This window comes from Cyclopterus lumpus, chromosome 19 (genome assembly GCF_009769545.1).
Source record: "Cyclopterus lumpus isolate fCycLum1 chromosome 19, fCycLum1.pri, whole genome shotgun sequence".
In the NCBI taxonomy this organism is placed as follows: domain Eukaryota; kingdom Metazoa; phylum Chordata; class Actinopteri; order Perciformes; family Cyclopteridae; genus Cyclopterus; species Cyclopterus lumpus.
Window position 1 is genome coordinate 5,656,697 of NC_046984.1, and position 14,232 is coordinate 5,670,928.

The following is a 14,232-nucleotide window of genomic DNA, read 5'->3' on the forward strand; positions in this document are numbered from 1 at the left end:
TGTCACAGTAATGAGGAAAGATAACTGCTGCATTGGCTCATAAAGTCGACTCCAAAGACATTCATTGCAGATCCGGGCAGATGATGTCATGTACCGGCTCGAACATGTAGGACAGTGCTCTCTGAGACTGGCTGCAGTCTGAATGCTAGAGGAGGTGGCTAATGCCTCTATGGTTCCCAGTTTGAATCTGGGACATCCGGGACTGGGTTCGGAAAATATGGGTTTGAGTGAGACAAACTATCCTCAACTTCTAAGTGCCCTTTATAGTTATTTATGACGTACTAAAGGAAAAGAGAGGCGTTACAATACCCACAGGACATCAGAGGGGCGAAGGGGCCGCAGCACAACATCCAGTGTCAGGACTAAATGGCTGCAACCAAATAAATGTAGAGGTTGGTTCTCCCTTCAAGTCCAAGCAACACACGTTTTAAACTGTGACTTTAACACAAAGGCACGATTGACTAATAGGATACAGATGGTGGAGGAAATGAGAGAACGCTAACCCATATGATTGTCAAGTCAGACGAATAACTGGGTCAAAATGACACAATATACAAACCCAAAAGGTCTCCGAATGAAACAATGGTGTTGATTTCAAAACGTGAACAACTCCAAACCCGTAGCTATTATTTTTGATACAGTAGACTACAACGTGCGAACATTTGGGCCAGTTCCACACCCTGCCACCCGCAGTTAACAACATGCATCCCTGTGTTGTGGTGTATGTTATTTGAGACATACAATACCAATTAACTGATGTCACCACCACTGTAACTTAAATAAAGTCACACACAAACTAGACTGGAAGTCTACAGCCATGCTAGCTTCTTCCTGAGGCTGCACTCGGGTATAATGTGCACCACGTCAACCATCTTAGTGTGTTTAGCATGCTAACATTTGCTAATCGGAGCGTGCTAACGTTTACTAATCGGCGCCAAACACAGGGTACAACTGAGGTTGATGGGAAATGACGTAAGTTGTGTACGTGATTCATTGAGCAACGTATTAGACAAATACCAATTGATGATGGCTCGAGAGGAAAAGTCAGAGGATCAGCAAAGTTATTAAGATGCATTGTCTGCGTAGCACCGATATTAAATATAAAGGCAGTTCATCTAATACTAGTCAAGGTTTTTGTTCATGGCAGACCAACTTACCGACTGACCAAGAGATCATCATTGAAGTCCTGAGACTAGCTTGGCTATAAATTTGCATAGAGGGAAGAAGCTAGTTCTCCACCCAGAGATTGGCTTTGTTGGCCAGCTGTCAAATTATGAAACAGTGCGCTTTAATGTAGTCACTGTGGTCATTTGGTGTGTAGTCTTGAGCCCCATACTGCTGCACATCACAAAGGAGGACGTATATTTGGTGATTCGGAGCAGGCACAAATCTGAAGCAATTATTGCGCAATATTACATTCACTGTTTATTTTGTGGATCAAAATATCATCTGAAGAAGGGGAAAGTAAAATAGACATATGTAGTCTTCCAAGTTTAGTTCCCCTCTTTCTGTCTGCTTTTCTTTTTTCCGCTGGCTCTTTTGAGTTATCTCTTTCTCTCTCTTTTGTTTCCACCCGGCTCCCATTACCGCTCGAATCCATACTCCTCATTGCCTCACTTGGAAGTTTGAAGATAAGCTACACTCTTTCCAGACCCCCGTAGTGCTAATTAGTGTTATTAATAATATCATCTTTCTCTTGTAGGCCCAGGCCAAATTTTTGTCATTTCCATCTCGTCTTTTTTTCTTCCCAACACCACATCACGGCTGAAAATTGTTGTTATTGATGTAGTCACAAGTTGGCGCTACGGTTGGCCGTTGGGTCATGCTGCCTGAATCATGGCAAGTCAGCGGAAAAAACAAGACTTGCAGCTGCAGTCCATAAATATGTTGCATATGTCTAGCAGTGGAATACGTTCTAGCTGTGGAATGACACTCACTCGGTGTTTTGTCTTTTTGTCTTTTGTAGCTTGCTGCTTTGGTGTTTTCAGCAGGAATACATGTCTAGTTAAATAATACCATGCTGAAGTCCCCCAGGGACAAAGGCAGGACCAAAGGTTTTTAAAGGGAATGAATGCCACTCTAACACTGAAAATAAAAATAAATAATCTTAGGACATATATCTCACATGCCTCTCCTCCAGCTAGTTATCCTCAACAATTTGCTACTAGAAGTGCAGCATTAGCTCAGCAATCTTGCAGTAAAGACTTTGACTTCCACAACGGCAGTAAAAGTAGGTTAGTGGTTTTAAACAAACAAATCCTTGTGCCCAGTCAGTTGAATTGGAGCACCATCATTGGCTGCAGGCTGGGGTGGTGTGGGTATATAGGCCCAGCTGGAATGGCAGACAGTGGAGTTGGGATGTTTTTCTTCTTCTTTTTCTTCGTCAACACTTAGAACCGTGAGAATGAAGCTGAGAGCCGCTACGACTTTAGACCGATGGAGCTTTTTCCCACATGCCGTCATCCCGTTGCCCTCTGGGAGAGAAGAGCTTGCTGGGTAGTTAAAAGTGGACTTGGTTAAAAAAATTAAAGAGAAGGTTTGATATCAAACATGCTTCAGCTGTAATATCCTGTGCTAGAGTTAACGGATTGCAGGCATACTCAACAAATCCCTGACTTTCAAAATGTCCGCATTATACCCGTAGCACAATCAGGTTCTTTTTGAAACATCAACTGTTTTCTCCTTTGAAGGCTCCTTCAAGCATATAGATAACATAAGATATGATTTTTTAAAAAGAAGGTCCTTATGATGGAGGTAGACGGAACGCTTACCTAATTATTTTGCTTGAGAAGGGGGCAAATGGCAAGCTCACCGAAAATTAATGTTTTTTTCAGTTGCAAAAAAAAAGTCTAAACGTCCCTATCCAAGCCCAGTATTTTAATTGACAAAAAATCAAAAATGTGTTGCAATAGCCGTAAAGAGTAAAAAACGCATTCATTTTATTTGCTACAGGCAAAATGTTAGCAGTCTAACGTGATTTACCAAAATGGCGAACATCAGAATGTTAAAAAGTATACGTATGAATTATGAGCTTACGTTAGGCACCAGGGGACTTCAGCCTCATAGAGCCACTGTGGCTGTAACTCTTGATGTGAAAGGCCTCAAAGTCTTTTTAAATTAGCTGTATTTCATTGCTATAATAATGTAACACCGGTAAACGTTAATTCAGAGCTGGCCAACTTTTAAGACGTGATGCACAGTACAAGAATGCGTCAAGAGTCAGCTAATTGATTTCCATCCTGTATGGAAATAATTAAAAACCAGTGGACCACTGGAAAGTTAGAAAAAAAAAAAAAAAACATAACTCATAAACTCTATGACATTATCTTACAAGTAAATTGTAAGCAAAGACTTAAAACATTTAGCTTTTTCTCTTTTCTCTTGTTTCCTGCTCTGTCTGTCTTTCTGTCTAATCCTTTAACCCTCCCTGTATGCTCTCCTCCTCCATACACACACACACACACACACACACACACACACACGCACGTATGATTCGTTGTCTGCGGAACCAGCTCTTTCAAAATCATCCAGTCAGCAGTAAAAGACATTAATGCAAAAAATCTGTTTTTATTCTTCAGGTCTTCTTGGACCATTGGGGGCCATCTAGCAAATTCCTTGTCTCTCCTTGACATCTGTTTGGCATCGCTGAATAGTAATGGTGCATATAACCTCGCTTTGTGCTTATTTAGAAACAGTAGATCACCACCCTGGATGTGAGATGTACTGGTGTAGCAGCAGAGGGACATACATATCCAAACTTTGTATTATTTAGGCCAAAACTTGTTTATTTAATTCACTTTATTATCACCTTTGTCAGTTACCAATGATCTGTCAATTAAGCAAACCCAACCTCAATATATCCCTGTAGGAGCCTTAATGTCTTATTAATGAAACAGGTTGGGGTTTTATATGTTGTTTGGCATCTTACTACCTGGATTAAGATACATCTTAACAGACAATACCAACAATAGTCAGTGGTTCCAAAGAAATGACTCAAGCTTTTTTGATATTCTTTATTTTGTGGGGGTGCATGTTGTACCATTACAAGAGAGTTGACAAGAGAGAGATAATAGAGAAGGAGGTGGAGAAAGATCTCTGCCTTAAAACCCAGAGGCCATGTTAACCACACATCAACATAATCAATTGTTTACACTTTGCGTTGGTCGTCATGTGTTGTTGGTGCCTCAGGCGTTTTGTACGCCAGCTGTGTTGGCTGAAGCACACGGAAGAAACTTGGCCTGACAGCTTTTCATCGAATCATCGACATGTTTTTCTTCTGGCAGACAAGTTTGCGTTGGAGCCAACAGATTTTTCACATTATCTCACTATCTTCATCTTTCCATTTCTCTTTCCTCCCTTTTTTTTTCTTTTCGTTCCTTCTTCTCTCGGCACCCGGATGGCGCACGGCCCGACACATGCTCTTCATCTTCGTCCAATCAACAGAACACCGTTGCTCGGCTTTTGCCGATTTGCTGTGACACAACTTCAAACCGCTGCTGGGTCTTGATCACCTCTCGAAACCTTTATTTTATGTGGCCAAACCCCAAACCACTGAATTCAAGGGCTTCACTCAGACTATTAAAATTAGATCAAAGGAGTTAGGGGGGAAAAAAGGCACCACATACAATAGTTTCATGAAGAGTTATAGAATGAAATGACCCACTTCCTTTCCCAATGCTGTTTGGACAGGTGAGTGAAACTGCAAGCTAGGCCTCGGTCCCACTACTGCAGCCACCTCGGTCAGTTGAGCTGATCCAATGCAAACAAAGGCCATTGTGGTTCAGAAATAAAGATAAGCAGATGAAAACTAAAAGGTGTGAGTCCTCAGATTCACCCTGGTGTTAAATAAATACTCAAAAATGATCCCCACACCTCTACATGACTATCAGCTGCAGGAACGTTTCACAAGACTTTCTCCTTCTGCTTCCCCCTCCTCTGTCGCTGTAATGGAACAGTTTAGAAAAGAAATTGGCTCCTGCCATTCCTTCAGGTCAGAAGCCGTCAGTGTGTGTGTGTGTGTGCGTGTGCGCAGTCCTTTGTGACTATTTGTGTTTGCTGCACATTTTGTTGAACACCCAAGCTAAACATTTCTCTACCTCAGGCTTTTTTTATTTCGGGAGGATTTTGTTGAGCTTGTAAGGTCTTGTCCTCTTTCTTTGCTCAGTCAGCCTTGATGTGGGGGAACGAGTCATGTCATTAAAGCAACAATAAGTCTGAGGAAATGCTGAGCTAAGGTGTTTAGTCGACCAGTATTTGTGTCTGTGCAGACTAGACAAGTGAAAACACTGAAACTTACATTACAAGTATATGTTATTTTGGATGCTTTTATTGTATTTGGAGGATAAGGGTCCAGATATTACCAGTGTGGGTGGCCCAAGGGAACCTGCAACGCTACCTTTGGCGGAGCTGCAATGCTCTACTCGTTTTCACTCGCTCACAGCTCGCCGCCTTATGAGCGATCAATCTGGTGATTTTCCTTGGAATTTAAGTCAATGAAGTTTGAATATGAGCTGGCGCTCATTTCAGATACTGTTGCTTGTTTCTCCTTGAAATGCTTGTAGCTGCGGAGAGTTTTAAATGCCGATAAGTTCAGCATCTGGAAAAGAAATTGATGATCAACAACCCTATCAACCTCTTGCCGACATCCTATGATCTGTGCGACAGAAGAATTATTTATTTTTGCCTCTTTAAATGTGAAAAATGAAGACTATAAGATTACGAACACACAGTATTCTTCATGTCTTCCTGTCTGCCAATCAGAGTATTTAGAATATGGCAGAATAAAGAGCCTGAGGCATGATGGGAAAATCCCTTGGCTGTGTCTACCCTCCCGAAGCTTGGCTAAATAATTACCCCTCCTCTGCCAAGCAATAACTCAAAAACACCTTAGGGTATAACCTCTGAGACATTCAATTGCAAGGCATATAACATGAATCACAATTAATTTGGAGCAGGTGCTGTTTTCAAAAGCAATTCGTAAGACTAAGGCTCATATTTCGTGTATCTCAAATATCCAAATAATCAAAAGACATGTTTTCTCATCAGCCCAAGGCATGAAAAGCCTGTGAAGGTAAGCTAGGATAACAGACTCAGTGTTTAGTCTGGTTCCTACGACCTCCCAACTGTTTCAACCTGACCATTTTAACAATGAAAAGAAAAAAAGACATTTGGCTATTCCTCAGTGGACTGCGTGGCAACGGAAACTCTCAAATAAATAGAGGGAAAAAAATGGTTGACCTTCTGTTGCATACAGAGAAACATCAACGCATTAATGCTGGCCAGTTCCTGTGAGTCTCATGCCGTTACATCCGTTAGTCAGCACCTAGAATAGCATTGAGTCAGCCTTACACTTTATTCTAAGAAAGCCTCATCCTCTAAACCTCGAGTTTGACCACCGTCAAATAGCTCATTTCCCATGTCTCATCTCTCTGGTTCACTCGTTAGCTAATAGATGACCAGCTGACCGGTCACATCATACCGGAAGACCTCTCTGTTAATGCTCACACTTAATACAATTACCACTAAGACACACACACACACACACACACATACACACATATAAACAGTCTGTCTAGAGGAAATGAAGGTAGCTCCTTAGGGAGTTTTTCACAATAGTCCAGTTTTATGGAGGTTTCCCTGGGGAGATCGGGACCTATTTCCTCAGCCTTCAGGGCCTCATTCAGGATACAGGAGGGTGCTAAATTACACACCCGACCACACCACCTTTTATCTCAACAGGCCCCCAATGTATAGAACAGGCTAATTGTTTTAAGTCCCAGTGGCGTTTATGATACTTGCCATTGATAGAAACGGTGTAGTGAAAATAATATTCCTTCCATTAACTGAACAAACCAAACAATTTTTTGTTACAAATAATTTTGACAGAAAGTGACGTTTCTGTAACAAGTTAAACCGTTGTGTTAGTCCAGAATACATGCAGCTTGTTCTTGTTTTGGAGCTCATGCTATTTACCCCTGTTTCGTTTTTAGCTAGCAAAGCAGTATTTCTCTTGTATGACTGCTCTAAACTATCAAAGTTAGTGTGTGTCTGATAGCGTAAGTACTTACTTACTGTGTTTTAGCTCAACAACTCATTTGTTAATCACACAGAAATCATATTTTGAAACTAAGCTATCTGTTATCTTCGGGTGAATTAGCTTTTATGCTAGCCATATTTTAATTAGGTTTGAGCTACTTTTCTTGCTTACCCCGAACTCATGATGTTTGATTGTTTTCATTGATTGATAGGTCTGGCAGTGTGAAGAATCACTGGGAGGAAATCTACTACTTTGTGGAGAATTTAGCTGAGAAATTCAAAAGGTAAGAGAACGCATAGGCAAACATCTATGTCGACATAATTAATGCATCAAGTATGGAGTACAAAGGTATGTGTGTGTGTGTGTGTGTGTGTGTGTGTGTGTGTGTGTGTGTGTGTGTGTGTGTGTGTGTGTGTGTGTGTGTGTGTGTGTGTGTGGGAGGGGGGGGGGGATTTATAGAGTAACATTTGAAAGGCTTGGAAAGGTTTCACAGCCGGACTTTAAGTCTTGGAACACTTAACCGCCTTGCTGCGTCTGTACTTCCTGGAGCATCGAGCTGTAGATCACTGAAGAGAAATACATACTTTACGCAGCAGTCATCCCGGTAAAGTAAAATAAATATCTGTCCCTACAGCGACAGCTGGCAACATGCTTAGTCACTCAGCATGCAAGCTGATGTTTCACCGTCTTCAGTATCTGAGCTGATGTCTGGTGTCAGTGGGGTCACGAGCAGTGACTACACAATTAAGATACTGTAGATATGGCTGCACCTTCGCATGGCTAAAATATGAAGCATATATATTTCATTAGAGGGCCGCGTAAAATGCAAAAATTCAACAGCTGGCCTTCAGCTCGTGGGTGTTTTTGTTTTTTTCCGTGCTGCTCGAAGGCCACAACAACACCTGGAGCTTTGTCATGAGACCGTAGCACAGAACCAACCCTCCCCAAAGTTTTTGTTTTTCACAAACACGAGAGCGTCTCAAACGGCGCGAATCTGCATTCACTTACTTTCTCTCACAAATAATACAACACATTTTTTGTTTGACTTCGGGTGGCTGTGCATGTATGTTTACAAGCATATAATTCCTCTCTGAATATAAAATGTCACCCCGACAAACAAAAACAACAGGCTTGCCCCACATCTGAGGGGTTCAGCAATGTAGTTTGAGTACAAACTTTTGAGTCATTGTCACGCATCACACAAAAGCTTTGAATCCCAGGCACAACTCGGTGCATGGCGTCACTGGATGTCCTGGTGTGTTGAGGTGATTCTTTGAGGTCACTGTTAGAGTGACCTCAAAGAGAGAGAGAGACGTGTAGTTTTTGTTCACAATGATTCGTGGTTTAAATGAAAGGATTTCAACTGTGTTTGTCTGGCATTGAAGTAAAGCACACGGTGGGTTACGGGCAGTTGTTTCATGTTTCTGAGGAAAACAATAAGTTGCTTTCGCAGTGTTACTGAAACTAAATGTTTTTGATGGTTTAACATTTTTTTTATTATTGTGCAAAGTTGGACAAAAACAACTTGCAGCCAAATGCAGTTGAACTCTGTCTTAGGCACATATCATCAATACTTGGAGCACCTGTGGGGATTCTCTTACTGGCTGAATGAAAGGTGAGATGATGTTTTAATTTTTCCTGTTCCAGTCCCATGCTGAGGATGTCCTTCATAACGTTCTCCTCCAGAGCATCCACCATCATGAAACTGACGGAAAACAGGTAAATTAAGTTCTGGCTGTTGAGTAATGTGATGCATTAACTCCAACTGACTAATCCAAGCTGATTCTCTTGTTATGAATAAATGTTATTATAGTACAGGGGGCTCTTCTCACACAAGAGGAACGATCCTCCGTAAAGGAAACTCAAACTGTTGCGCCAGAGTGAAAGCAGATGCTGTCTGAACTGACATGAAGCTGAATACTGACCCTGTATCACAGAAACTGTGTCTCCACTGACTATAAATAACAGTATCGCGGGGGGGTGGGGACTTTTGTAAAGGATAGAGACACACACATTGTGCAAATAGTGAAGGGATATATAGGAAACAAACAAAGAGGCAAAACACAATAAATTGCAGTCAAATGGATTAGTTTCTACAATGGAGGAGAGCACAACTCGGACAAAAGTGCAGTTTAAAACGTTTCCTCATCGAAACTCTCTTTCTTCTCTGCAGAGGGGACATCAGAAAGGGGCTGAACGCTCTGAAAAATGAGGTTCCTGGTGGAGACACGTTCATGCACCTCGGCCTGCACAGGGTATGTGTCAAAAATGTTTTTTTACACCTTTTTTTTTGTTGCAAAGAGCAAGTCTGTCAGTTCAAATGTGAAGCTTTGGTATTTCCTGTCTTTCTCACCACGAGAATGTCTTCTTATGTCAAGGCGAACGAGCAGATCCACCAGGAGAACTACGGTACGCATAACATACGCATAACATTTTTTTTTTTTCAAGCCTTCAAGCTCAGTCATGAATTACGTTGAGGTTATAGCATGATGACTGCATGCTTTATTCCAGGCCCGGCCAGCGTGATTATCGCGCTGACAGACGGAGAGTTGCAGGAACATCAGCTCATCACTGCGCAGCAAGAGGTAGCCACTCGTAGCTCCGCGCGGCGCATTAACACTTTTTTAACACCTTATTAACACCTTTGCTTGAATGCCGGAACTTACTCGGTGTATTGCTTGTGTCTTCCAACAGGCGGAGAGAGCCCGGTCTCTTGGAGCCATTGTGTACTGTGTCGGTGTCAAAGACTTCAATGAGACACAGGTAGCGCCGACGTCATAAATCTCTATTCGGTTTACCTTCGTATTCCCTGGTTTGAAATAAAGACCATGCGTGTTCAGTGCCACGCGTGTGGAAATGCTCTTACCTCCATGTTGCGTAGTGTGTATTCAGTGGTCCCTGTGCGATTTGGCTAACCCATAATTAAAAATGTCCTGAAAACCAATCCAAGGACCCTGAGCTGCCTCTTCAAGATGCCAACACACAAAGCTGGACTGTGTAAATGTCTGTAACTGGAGTAATAGTCAACATTTAGCTCCAACACGAGGAGGAAAATATGTATTTAATGTCAAAGATGTTTGAAACCACGTGAGGACTGTGTGTGTGTGTGTTTTCAATTCAGTTTATTTTGTATAGCCCAAAATTACAAATTTGCCTCAGAGGGCTTACAATCTGAACACATATCACATCCCTGTCCCAGGACCTCACATCGGATCAGGAAAAACTCCCCCAAAAAAACGTTCTTCCCATCCATAATGTCTAACGTCGTGTCACACAAGTACATCTGGAGCCAATTGGGGCCTGTTATGAAACATCATTGTCATCTGAATGTTATAGATGTCTCTCTAATTATTTCCCACAATGTACTTAATCAATATTCGTCTGTAGTTTAGCTACTTATCTCCTCTCTCCCTTCTGTCCTCCTTCCACACCTCCGTCTCCACCTCTCCCTTTCTTTAGCTGGCCACTATTGCAGACACCATCGAGCACGTGTTTCCTGTGTTGGGCGGCTTCCACGCCCTCCGGGGAGTCATTGATTCGGTAAATAAACTCCCTGTAGCTGACGACATTCACATATTTATCTTGAATCTGTCCTGCATTCATGGAAACACTTACTCAAACATGAACTGCCTTTTATTTTTCATCATTTTGACACACCTGCCTGTTGCAAAGAGGCCAGCATCTGTGCACGGAAGAGAAAAAGAGTACTAAAATGACTTTATCCCGGTTTACCCTCCAGATCATCAAGAAGTCCTGCATTGAGATTTTGGCAGCTGAGCCCTCCAGCGTGTGTGCCGGAGGTGGGGAGCTGAAAACACACACACACACACACACACACACACACACTCGTACACATGCTGAAGCGGACACTTGAACTGTGTTCACTTCAGGGCTGCGTGCCCCGTCTCCTCTGCTCCCGGACTGAAACAGGGGATCTTATATGGGCATCCAGGTCACTCACAGGAAACCTATTGGGACGGGGCGCTGCATTGGGGTTAATATTATAGGCTCTCATTAAAAGGATCGGTCGTGAGAGATTGTCTGTAAAGTAAAGTGGATAACATCTTTAGTGTCCTGCCAAGAGAAAGATTGGGACAGTTAAAGCAACGTTAAATGGACTTTAAATGGCACAAATTATCAGATAAATGTTGCACTTTTTGGCAAAACCAGAGGGACTTTTACACCGTCTCACGTCTGCTTTTTGTCTTTTTCGAGCGGTGAATTACTTTCACCCTTAAAGGTATTTCACATGAAACTGAAAAGCAGTCTCTGGCACAGCTCAGTTTCGGTCCTGAAGGTTCAGCCTCATCATTTTTGCCGGTTTCAGGCAACATTGCAACTACTGAGGGTTTCTGTCGAACAATGGGAACTCAGTCGTATGCTGAGTGGCTCAGTTGTGGGGTGGAAAGGTAGACTTTAATTAATTTCTTTCTACTTTGTTTACTCAGATTAAAGACACGTGCCTTATTAGTCTTCAGCCTGCCAGATTAGAGATTTGGGTCTGATTTAACGCTGTGACTCGCTCATTATGATGGACCGTCTGTGTATTTGTGTCTCTTGGTTATTCTTTGCGAACGATCTTATACTGAATGTCATTTATGCTTACATAACAGTGACAATAGCTAAATGTATATTTCTGGAAAGAAATCAGAAATCTGTACATTTACACACGCATGCGTTCTAGATATACATTCATACATATTTAAAGTATTTAAACGTGTGAAAACATAATAAATGAGTGCTGTGCATTCTCAGATTTGAGGACTGAGGCTCATATTTCCAGCAGTCTCGGTGCCGCATGATGAGCATCATGTGCGATACACGCAGTATGAAATGTCATCTTGCTTGCCAAAGAGTGTAAAAAAACATGTGTATGTGCAACCAGAGTCTTTCCAAGTGGTGGTGAGAGGAAACGGCTTTCTCCACGCCAGGGACATCAACCAGGTGCTCTGCAGCTTCAAGATCAACGACACCGTCACAGTCAGTGAGTACGCCGACACGTTGCTAGTTTCTTTTTAATGTATCGAGGTTCAGATCATCCTCTGTTTTGGGTGTTTTTTGCTTTCACACTACGTGACATAATTCACACCCATTCATACACTGATGGGAGGAGCTAAGTGGAGAAGATACTTCATTATGCTTTTTATGGCAAGGAAATGGTCATGTTCAGATGTGCAAAATGTCAGCTTCCAAAGTCCCGATGGATCAAACACCACCACACAGTCCCATTCTGACGCTATAGGACTCTGCTTCGGAGGAGCGTACCTTCATTCAAATGTCGTCTTTGCTTCCCAGATGAAAAGCCGGCTGACGTAGAAAACACATTCCTACTGTGTCCAGCTCCTGTCATCGATGAAGTTGGGAAGTAGGTGCCTCTTTTTATTTAATTTTATCGATGTCACATTCATCTTTGATTGCATTCTTTGCCTCAGACACAGAGAAACACACATATGCACATATACGGACCACGAGAAGCCTGCCGTACGTTAGCTCTTTTTACAATCCCCAGCCGTGGCTGGTTTCCTCTTTTCTAGATCCCAGTACGCCTTAGCACAATATACGGGGTTCTGTAGCCGTGCCAGCACACGCGGTGGTAAAACCTCCACGCGTTTGTCCTGCTTCGGTCCTGAATTACAACCGCGGCCAGCTCCACAGAGCATCGTAGCATCTTTTAGCTCATTGTTTTTGGTTTCATTAGCCACAGCTTTACTGTTTTCACATCAGTCATTTCCAGCTGCAGGAGGCATCTGTTTTCAGTTTTTTCTGTAACTAAAAAACTCTAAAAGCACACTGTTTGCTATCAAAACGTAATAAGCTGGCGATGCGTCAATGTTGTGTTTAAAGCTTGCTGCGCCGGCCTTTTTATCTGCAAAAAAAAGTTACCATACAGTATAAGAACCTGGACGTTTTCATGTTCTGAAGAGTCCTTGTGCACTTAAGAGTCCACACGACGTTGGCGGAACAGAGGGAGGCGGCGGGTTGTGAAAACTAAGACAACTGAGGTTGTTTTGCTCAGAACGTTGGCCACAGTGTCACACCATTTTACTGCAACCCAAGCGGAGGCCCGAGTCGCTCGTCATCAGCTGGGCCCTACTCTCTTTTCAGGGCCCAGCCGTGGTCCAACATCAACAATCCACAAAACCTCTTTAACTGAAGTTCTTCATGGGAAGAAAAGTACAACAGTCCACAGAAGAGATGGTTCAGTGGAGCGTGGTTAAAGTCTTTAAACTGCATGGGGACAAAGAGACACTTTTAGTTCCTTATTCACACACTTTCTTGACCTGTAGTGTTATTTGTGCATAATTATATAAATGCGCTACAAATTCCTTCCTTTTATTCCCCCGTAGAAATTACAAATCCGATTTACGGTGGAAAGACAGCGAATGGGAGTTTCACTGCAGGGAGGAACGATTTGGACCGATGACTGAAGCTTTAATCGATATCTCAGCAGAAGGGTCGTAAAAGTGTCGGTACATCGTGTGCCTTCGCCTCCCTTCAACGTCCCAAAGTCCTGATTTGTGTATATTTTCTGTTCTCTTAAAGTGCTCCCAACTTAACCTCCCGACCCTCCTATCCCACACTTATCTTTCTACCCCTCTCCCCCCCTCCCTTTTTCTTTCTCTCCACCTCTGCCTTTACTTTCAGTGCCACCGTGGCTCTTTATTTTTTTCACCAACTGCTTTGCCCTGCGGATTGTTTTCCAGCCCCCCGCCCCACATACACACACACACACACACACACACACACAAACACCCTCCCCATCTTTTTGCCAATCTGTTAATTTTTCCCCTCTGTATCTGTCTCTTATTTGTGTTTGTCACCCAGAAACTTCCTTTCATCCCCCTGGCAGTCTCCCGGTCCAGTTGTGGCTGATTAAAGCCATGTAGCAGCTTGCCCGGTCTTTCAAGTGTGTGGCCGCGCGTTTCTCGGCAGGGTGGAAAAACCTTCTGAGTGTTTGAACCGCTCCGTTAATAGAAATGAAGTTAGTTTTTGATGAATTAGCAGCCGTTTGTTTCATTTAAAATGGATTTACCTTTGACAGCAAATTTTACAATTTTATCATTGCTTCATTGCTTTCTGGGCTTTCAGTTCAGGTATGGATTCTCTGCCTCTCTGGACGTGGATGTAATCTGTGTTTGGCCAGTAAATAGTAAATCGGTTTTGTGTTTTAAGCAGCTTCTTTCTTCCAATGAGCA

At 42.6% G+C, this 14,232-nt stretch overlaps 1 protein-coding gene across 4 annotated transcripts in view; it reads left to right on the forward strand.

The window, feature by feature from the left end:
- antxr1c (ANTXR cell adhesion molecule 1c) overlaps positions 1-14,232 on the forward strand; it is a 31,893-nt gene that overhangs the window by 3,693 nt on the left and 13,968 nt on the right. Inside the window, exons 1-11 of one of the 4 annotated variants that reach the window (XM_034559435.1) lie at positions 4,966-4,990; positions 7,248-7,319; positions 8,684-8,755; positions 9,210-9,291; positions 9,415-9,445; positions 9,548-9,621; positions 9,731-9,799; positions 10,496-10,576; positions 10,776-10,836; positions 11,922-12,020; positions 12,332-12,401. In XM_034559435.1, the coding sequence (XP_034415326.1) occupies positions 8,688-8,755; positions 9,210-9,291; positions 9,415-9,445; positions 9,548-9,621; positions 9,731-9,799; positions 10,496-10,576; positions 10,776-10,836; positions 11,922-12,020; positions 12,332-12,401 (635 nt within the window). In that variant the 5' untranslated portion in view covers positions 4,966-4,990; positions 7,248-7,319; positions 8,684-8,687. Of the gene's footprint in view, positions 1-4,965; positions 4,991-6,560; positions 6,587-6,973; positions 7,056-7,247; positions 7,320-8,683; positions 8,756-9,209; positions 9,292-9,414; positions 9,446-9,547; positions 9,622-9,730; positions 9,800-10,495; positions 10,577-10,775; positions 10,837-11,921; positions 12,021-12,331; positions 12,402-14,232 lie in introns of those variants that run through there. The other 3 variants (XM_034559436.1, XM_034559437.1, XM_034559434.1) reach the window with 3 other exon arrangements.